The sequence below is a fragment of the Nicotiana sylvestris genome, chromosome 10, assembly GCF_000393655.2.
Source record: "Nicotiana sylvestris chromosome 10, ASM39365v2, whole genome shotgun sequence".
NCBI lineage: Eukaryota > Viridiplantae > Streptophyta > Magnoliopsida > Solanales > Solanaceae > Nicotiana > Nicotiana sylvestris.
Window position 1 is genome coordinate 156,637,298 of NC_091066.1, and position 9,428 is coordinate 156,646,725.

Below are 9,428 nucleotides of genomic sequence, written 5' to 3' on the forward strand. Positions count from 1 at the left end.
TAATATGTTAGTGATAATACCATCTTTACAACCAAACATTAAAAATATTTTAAGACTCCAGTAAAACTTTCATTTCATCTCCTAATAAATGTTCCATACAAAATAATGATACTATACAATTTGTTTGATATGAATGTTCCACGAAAATTAATGATGCTATACTATTTGCTTGATATGAAGCATGTGCTTAAGGAAATATTTTTGTAGCAAATGCTCATGATATATTGCATTGCATTTTCCAAAAGTTGTCTCTATATTGAGAGAATGATGAAGGAACATGAATTATATCAAACATTAGCTTATTCAGTATCAAAATATATGGGGCAATGCATATGCAAAAATCGACTTCCTGTTAAGGCTCTCTCTTTATTATTGTCGGGCATTTGTGGTAATTGAAACTTTTTACTCTTCCTACCATTCCACAGGCTTTGTCTATTAGCCTAACACTGTCTAAAGCCAAAGTTGAGGCAGTAAAGGGACAGGTCAACCGCGGAGAGCTGATAAATTCAGCTATTCAAACCAGCATGGTAGCCTGCACTAATCTGTTCCCAATATCAAAAATCGCGGAAACCCCTGAAATAGCAGTGTTATCCATAGTTATCCCAAAATCCCTCGGAATGAAACTTTGACTAGTCAACTCTACATCAAAAAGCTTGGAACTTTGTGGATTAGGCTACAAAAATGACGGAGGACTAATATGCGACTGAATCAAACCAGTGACTCCTTGAACAACCTTATCACTCTTGTAGTGATAAACCTCTAGTGAACTGCCACATAACATAGTTATACCAAATTAAAAATATTAACTAAAAAATAATACATAAGACGAAAAGATCAGAAGACTAACAATACACAATAATTAAATGACAAATCATTTAATAACGTATTAAATTAAATTATGAAAAAGTTCTTTGTACACTACATTTCTAGTTTCATTTGTTATTTGTCCATCATCATCATAAACTATAATCTTTAACCCTTTTCTACTTGTCACCCGTGAAGAGCAACATACAACTGTCCATGTATAAATACTGATTTCTTCAAAAATAATCCAACATGAGACAACGACTGGCCTTGACTTTTATTAATTGTCATGGCAAAAGACACCACAATTGGAAATTGTCGTCGATGAAACTTAAAAGGTATTCTCGCATCAGATGGAGTCAACGTCATTCTTGGAATAAATACTTTTTCTCCAATGGATGAGAACACTCAAAAGCAGCACCAGAAGTCTAAACCAATGTTAGTATTAGAAGTGCTAAAAAATATGAAACAATGGAAATAAAATAACATACCTCTACTACACCTTCTTTCAAGGTATCAGCAGACTTTTCAATGAGTTTTGTTTCCTCACGATCCCAAAGAAACAAAAAAATAGAGCCAGTTCCATCAATTACTCGAACCTGAAGCCTGTATCTGATAACTTCTTTAAGTTAAAACCTTTTTTTAACTTAAATTTATGTTCTAACAATCTTTAATTAAGCATAGATTACAGTCAAACCTTTTCAGAGCAGACTGATCAACACGTTCACATTTCTTACAGTAAAATTTATTTTCAGTTTTATTAACTTTCTTCGAACATTTTTTGCACCCTACATGTGACCATCCCCTTTCAAGTTCTAAATTTACTACAGTAGCAACAATCCAGATTTGTCCTTCCTGTAAAAAAAAAATCCAAAATATTATATAAGATGACAGATCTATATTTGTTAGTTATGGTTTGTCTAAAGAACATTTTACTTACCTGCATGAAATCAATTAATTCTCCAATATTTTTAACTTCCACATTTCTAACAGCCAGTTCTTCAGAAACAGAATAACTGCATTGAGAAGTTGTTTGACTAATCCCCTCAAAGTTAACTTCACGCCCACTTCCTAATCTGCGTTTATCCAAATTTGTATTAGTTCTAAATATGCTAAGAAAAATTATGTAATACATATATAAATTTAATATTATATATAAAAAACCTGGATATAAATTAAGCAACTTATGGAAGATCAGGATTAATCCAAAGCTTCGAGGAATGTCAAGTATTACGCACAGAATATTTGCCTACATATAAAATTAACTTTAATTTAAATACACACACAAATAGAAGTCAAATATAAATATTATGATATGATTACCTTGAAATTTGTAAGCTTTTATGAGCTGCATAACTACTATGACACGTTGATTGGGTGATCCATCAAGTGGGGCAAGATTTCATCTATAAATTCTCCCCAAAATGTTGCTGAAATATTGTTCCTCTTATATGTCAAATACACAAATTAATAATGAGAAAAATAATAGTAATTGAATCTATAGATAATTCAATTCTTGGTTGCAAGCGTACTCCTGATCCTCAAGCTCCAAGTTCATAAAGGTACTTGTTTTACCACCTTGATTGTACGATTCTATGTTACCATGATCAATAACTTCTCCTATGACATCTGCCACATTTAAATAAATAGTTATAGATAAGGTGATAAAACATTCAACAAAAAATAGCGAAAGGTAAAACAATTACCGAAAAGTTCATTCTCATCAACCTCAAGTTGATTTGTTAGATGCTCATAAGGCTTAAAGTTGAAGATATTCAAACTAAACTATGGATCACTAATTTCATCCACACTCGTCCTATGAGCAAATGTCAGTTTCAATTTATGCTTGCTGGTCTTAATTTTCAGATTGTTTGGTCCAACCATAAAGTTTTTCATAACGTATAATCCCATTTCATGTATTTTTGTTTTGAAAATACGCATAACAGCTCTTCCAATAGTTGCATAAATTCGATCTCCCTAAAATAAAAAATGTGGAAAGAAATTTAAGTTAGTAAGACGCATAAGTTAAAGAAAATACATCACAACTCGAAAAAAATAACAACATATAAAGAAGTATGCAACTTTTCATCGTGAATAATTAATTCAATTGAATTAAAATTTTCTGGTTTCTCGCAGTCTGGAATGTGCCATAATCTAACAACACGAACTTTCAAATTTCAACTCATTTTGGACATCAATATTTCGCTAATATAGTTATAGTTTGGAGCCATACTTTGTAGAAGTTTGTGTGGAAGCGAAACCCTAGGCAATGTAAAGAAGTCAATCCTAAAAAAAAGTTGCTTAAATAAAGATTTCTAAGGAAAGACTATCATAGTAAATAAATTTTTGAGTATATGAAATCCTAATATTTAAAAACGGCATGTGTAAATCAATTTGTATGTGTGAGTTCTGAAGAAATGATACGAATATGTCTTTCTTTTTTTGTCATTACGAATCTTTTATTTTTTAACTTTTGACATTTTTAATTTTCAAAGTTTTTTTTGTGGTTAACCACCAAACCTTAATTTTTCTTATTTTTTTCCTTTGTCTTCTTGTTCGTTTTTAAATACTATTTCTTTTAATATAATATAAATGTAGGATACAAAATATTTATTTAATTATTTCTTTGTTAAAAAAGAATACTTACCATAACTGAATTATACACAAAATTTAATTAAAGATACATATAATAATATATATTGTTTGCAAATAAGGTCAGATATAAAGCTTATACTAAATATAGAATTATTATCAACTTAAAATTAATGTGTAAGATACAAAACGAAATTTTAATTGATTCTTTCTCAAAAAAGGATACCTACCATAATTGAATTATACACAAAATTTAATTAAAGATACCAAAACTCATAAATAAAAAATATTTATTTAATTATTTCTTTCTTACAAAAAGAATAACTACCAAAACTGAATTATACACAAAATTTAAGTAAAGATACATATAATAATGTATATTGTTCGCAAATAAGGTCAGATATAAAGCTTATACAAAATATAAAATTATTATTTCAACTTAAAATTAATGTATAAGATACAAAATAAAATTTTAATTGATTCTTTCTCAAAAAAGGATATCTATAATAATTGAATTATACACAAAATTTAATTAAAGATACCAAAACTCATAAACAAAAAATATTTATTTAGTTATTTCTTTCTTAAAAAAGAATAACTACCATAACTGAATTATACATAAAATTTAATTAAACATGCCTATAATAATATATATTGTTCGCAAATAAGGTCAGATACAAAGCTTATACTAAATATAGAATTATTATTTCAACTTAAAATTAATGTGTAAGATACAAAACGAAATTTTAATTGATTCTTTCTCAAAAAAAGATACCTACCATAACTGAATTATACACAAATTTAATTAAAGATACCTATAGTTATAGTATATTTGTTTGCTTAATGAAAGTTGCAACCATTAAATATTTTTCTATTTATAACCCAAATTTTTTGTGTTGTCTTAAAATTGCCAAGTGACTTCATTTTAGCTTGTCATTTGGCTTAACCACATAGCAAACTACACTCCTTTTAATATAATATAGATAAATACGGGTGACTGAAATATTAGGAAAATGAAAAGAATCATCTTGCATTTGCTGTCTCTTCTGAGTTTAGATCTCAATCTCCTCTGATTTTCACTTACTTTATTAACCGTTAGGCTAGACTACTTCAAGCCTCTTTCTTTTGACTGCAATCCTTAAACTGAAATTTCTTGTATGACAAAATCCATAAATGCAATTTAGCCAATTCTGGATCAGCATAATGACAGCTGAGAAACACATCTATTATTCACTAACTTGTAACCTCCAACAAGATTAAAGGCTCAATGTGAACAATTGACCTAATAGACAACATGACAAGCTCTTAGGTTTGAAATCCTTATCAAGCTTCCAAAAGTGGGGATTAGTTAAAACAAAATTGTCAAAATGCCAAAATAGAGGAACCACCAATTTCAAGAAATAATCACTAACCAAGAAATGCACCAATAAGATTTTATATTAGAAGTAAGACCATTCACACACATCATTAATATAACAAATCAAACTACGGATGCAGCAGATAGGGCTGCTCTTCCCTTAACTAGACGCCGCGGGTTCAAGCCTTAGAAATGAAAAAATCCTTGGTAGGAAGCGCTTCTCTCCGAATGAGGCCTTACGCGGCGCGACTCCTAATATAGTTGGGCTCCAATGCGGGTACCGGACACCAGACAGGAATCAAAAAAAATATATATATATAACAAATCAAAATCCTTCAGTAAGCCAAACCTTTTCCGATCACGTCTCTTCTGAAGGTTTATTAAAAAAGTTTAAGTAGTATACATTAACTGCGTAAAAAGAAATTTTACATAATCAGATCCCCCAAAAAATAATAACAAAAAAATCCATAATTAGGTGAGATTAGTAATTTAAAAAAATTATGCAATTACAAGTTGAGTTACAACATGTTAAATAAACTAGTAACATAAAAATACTTTGTACTATCAATGTATATATACTTCTAATCATTATTAAAATACTTGGACATGGGAATCTTGAGAAACCATCTTAATACTAAATTCATAATTAAGACATGATCTCACAAGCCGCCGCGATTAATTGGCCGACTAAACCAAGAAATTAGCTAGTCAAAGTTGGATGGCTCTAGGAATTGAGAAAAATACTACTAGTATATCTAATGGCCTTTTCTTTTGACAGAGAAATGTTTCTAACAAGAAACTACTTGAATATTTGACCATTCCAAGGTTCATTATTATTCTTCAAAAATGTAGAAAACATCACGAATCAAGTCAAATGTAGGTCAAGACAATTGTCACAAGAACCAAACATAGGACAATAACAACTTATTGCTAGTTGCTATCAACACAAATGAAAGGCCAGATTTGACTGTACAGTAATCAAGAAAGTAAACATCTGTGCATAAAAGTATCAATTTTGACGCGGATTTTCTGCAGCAAATTGCTACATGATTGGTCAACGAGGTGTTGAATCCATTACCAAAAGAACAAAGCATAATATGATCAAGAATGTATATTTACAGACACTGGTAATAATCAACTTTTGCTAATTAACCATACCTAAAACCTAGAAGAGTAAATAGGAATATACAATGGATGACAGAACTATAGCTAGTGATTTCAAGAGTAGGATCTAACCAAACCAAAGTTACAAAAGGATCTGGACTTAAACAAACCACCAAAAAGAAACCTAGTTGGAGATTCTTGTTGAACTGGATTTAACTCTTCAGGATTGCCTTTAACTCGAAGTATCGTTTGTCCTATTGTTTGTCGAACTGATTCAATGATCTTAGCATCGACAGGATACCCTGATGAATCGCTAACGTAGAATGTATTTAGAGCTTTGCCTGCTCTTGTTGTTACTTCAGCTCGGGTGACAGTAAGGCTATTCTCGCGGAATATTCTAGTAACATCAGATAGCAGCCCTACTCTGTCTGTGGTACATAATTCTAGCTTCAATCCCTGAACACATACAAGGAAAAATGATCCTATTAGAACTGAAATCCAAAGCCAACAAGACAAGAAAAATGATGTATAAAATTGTCAAATATTATGTCCAATGAGAATAGGTCCAAAACCTAAACTAATATGACTCAGGGCACTTAATTAAATTGTAAAATAAGACAACAGGAGAGACATAATCAGACAACAAATAGACAATTAAACAAGCATATTTTAACTCAATAAAACAATTAAACACAGTAGGATTCCCTCCTTTCTTTTTTTCCTTTGGCCTAAGAGACTTATTAGTTATTATATGAAGGAGCTAAGCTAGAACTAAATAACTGAACCTAAAAAGATGTCTAAAATAAGTAAATCAGAGTTATAACCTCAGATACTCTTCTTTCTATTGCTGCTTCAAGACATTGAATCACTCTTTGTCTTTCCGCATCTGATTTCACAGGGGATCCATCGATATGCCTTATACAGTATTCCTTGAAATGCAACAAGAGTTTATCATTTAGTCCACAAACACAGATATAGTAAATTCGGGTAGGGGTAAAGCGATAAAACAATAAGAAATTTCTGAAATACATAGGAAAGTGTAGTACCTGGTAAGCTTCTGGTCCTTCAGTATCGACGTTGCCATGGAAAACCACGTACTGCATATCCGTCAAAGTGCAAATCGTATCAAACAGCAGTTTCGGTCTATCCTTGCACCGAATTGTCACTACTGAATAGTCCTTATCTTGCCAATTAACAACATTTACGTTCGGCCTTTCTTTATCATCCGATCCGTCACCTGTTGCACGTTCATAGTCCCGATCAGCAAACATCAACTGATGAAGCCTTCTTTCGGTATGAGTGACCCCGTGAGAAACCAACGTCTTAGCATCTCTTGATTTATTGCTACCCCTAAGTACATTACATAACAGTTTCTTGACCATAGTCAACCTCTCGGGGTCAGAAACTGCACCCCCATTTTCGTCATCAGTAACTTGCATTATAGCTGCTGCTCGGGTGTTATGTGTCCACACTTCAGCATTCACCACATTACATCTAAGGTTGGTAAGGACAGCACTTACTTCAGATAGTAAACCTGGTCTATCACTTCCAATTAACTCAATTGATGTGTGGTCCATTCCTGTAGTAACCCCAACTGATCTTCTCATAGAAGAGGCAAAACAAGACTCTGGACCAAGTGACTGAAAATTTAAACACCCCCCAAAAAAGCAGTCAGCATCAGTCTTAACAAATATAAAGGGCAGCCCGGTGCACTAAGATCCCGCTATGCACGGGGTCCAGGGAAGGGCCGGACCACAAGAGTCTATGGTACGCAGCCGTACCCTACATTTCTGCAAGAGGCTGTTTCGAACTCGTAACCTCCTGGTCACATGGAGGCAACTTTACCAGTTACGCCAAGGCTCCCTTTTCATCCGTATTAATAGATATAAGCAAAAAATCTCAAATTGCACACAGACTACAACTCACCTTCATTATATAATCCAAGATTGGTTCTTCTGTAATTTTATTCCCTTCTTGATTAGTGACATTGAACACTGCCAACAGAAGACAACTCATGTAAATTCCTTTTTCCAAATTGAAAGTAAAAATGCTATATTAAATGAGGTAAAAAAGGTAAAAAATTCTTACCATCCATGAACCAACCACCATCTGAGCAAATATAAGCCTTGGTAATAATAAGGTTAAGATCAGTAAGAATTTGTACCACCTCAAGAAGTATACCACGTTTGTTAGCACTATCCACCTGAATCAAGAAACCAAAGATTCACAAAATTAGAAAATATCCCATCAAATTAAAATTTCAGAGTAAATCAAGACAACACAAAAACAAATACATTACCTGTATAACAGTAGCATTTTTGCAAGATTCATTGTCAATTACCACTCTGACAGAAATAACCAATGAAGTTGGAGTAAATGCCGTGAATATTAAGATTGAAGTGACAGTTAAAGATTATAAAAAAAAATAGCCCGTTGCACTAAGCTCCCGCTATGCACGGGATCCAAAGGGAAGGCAGGACCACAAGTACGCAGTCTTCCCCTTCCGCTATTTTCACGGCTCGAACCCGTGAGCAGGTGACACCAGCTTTACCAGTTATGCCAAGGAGTTAAAGAAATAAATAATAATAATAATAATAATAATAATAATAATAATAATAATAATAATAATAATAATAATAACCAGTACCTTGGTGGATTCATTCTTCTAATGAATTTTTCATATTCATCATCCATTATATTCTGAGAATAGCTCACTGTAGCTTCTGAGTAATAGGAAAAAGAAAACACAGAAAATCTCAGCTAAATAAAGAGAATCAGTATTACCAATCACAAAGAAGATACTAGAACCTAAAAGTGAAGCAAGTAATTAACAATATTAAAAATAAAACTAAGTAATTAAGAATTAAGACTAGCCCCAAAAAAAGACATAGCAACAAACACTTCAAAAATTGTAAAACATTTCAAAACACATACAAAAAAACATAAAACATACACAAATATCAAAATCCACCAAATCCCACAACACAAAAACAAAAACAAAAACAACTGAAAATTTTTCCTTTTTTCTTTTCTTTCAAAAGTCAGAACTCAAGAGAACATGAGTTGGAACAAAAGAACAAGATGACCCACAAAAAACACAAAGACACATATGTTTTCAAATTAAAAAAAAAACAATATTTTTGGACCCCCATATGAAATCATAAGCTTTGGGAAGAACCAAAGAACATAGAAAGGAACAGAAAAAGAGAAAAGGGGGAAAAAGAGCAGAAATGGGACGTACCCATTTTTACAATTTCTGAGGATTGGTGGTGAATTGGGTCAGCGAGATTTTCTTGATTCTCTAAAAACAAGAGGGGTCTAAGGCTTATGACTTATGACTTATCAGAAACCTCTCTCCGACCAACGATATGGAAAGTGAATCTTGACCAGCCCCCCTATTATATAGTACTAATACTCTAGTACTAGTAGAATCAAAAATAAAATTTTATTTAATACTAGTATCTAAATACATACATATACTATAATTGTTTTTATTTTTTCCTTATATGTAACACACCAAAATAAACAAGGTCACTATTGCGTTGGGATATGTAAGATTTTTATACTTTTA

General features: G+C 31.9%; 1 protein-coding gene across 1 annotated transcript; it reads right to left on the reverse strand.

Annotated features, from left to right (window-relative positions):
• Nucleotides 1-5,800: 5,800 nt before the first annotated feature.
• On the reverse strand, nt 5,801-9,219 carry LOC104232494 (ACT domain-containing protein ACR4). Its single transcript, XM_009785717.2, has 8 exons — nt 9,099-9,219; nt 8,505-8,580; nt 8,157-8,202; nt 7,946-8,060; nt 7,784-7,851; nt 6,904-7,497; nt 6,682-6,786; nt 5,801-6,313 (listed from the first exon to the last, which is right to left on the reverse strand). The coding sequence occupies exons 1-8, from the start codon at nt 9,100-9,102 to the stop codon at nt 5,972-5,974; spliced, it is 1,350 nt and encodes a 449-aa protein (XP_009784019.1). The 5' UTR covers nt 9,103-9,219; the 3' UTR covers nt 5,801-5,971.
• Nucleotides 9,220-9,428: the final 209 nt, after the last annotated feature.

What these genes read in the sequence shown, in the direction of transcription:
- LOC104232494 (XM_009785717.2), bottom strand. An exon ending in AGAAGAATGAATCCACCAAG is followed by an intron (nt 8,203 to 8,504) that starts GTACTGGTTATT and finishes TATTTCTGTCAG; the next exon opens with AGTGGTAATTGACAATGAAT. An exon ending in TGGTGGTTGGTTCATGGATG is followed by an intron (nt 7,852 to 7,945) that starts GTAAGAATTTTT and finishes TTCTGTTGGCAG; the next exon opens with TGTTCAATGTCACTAATCAA.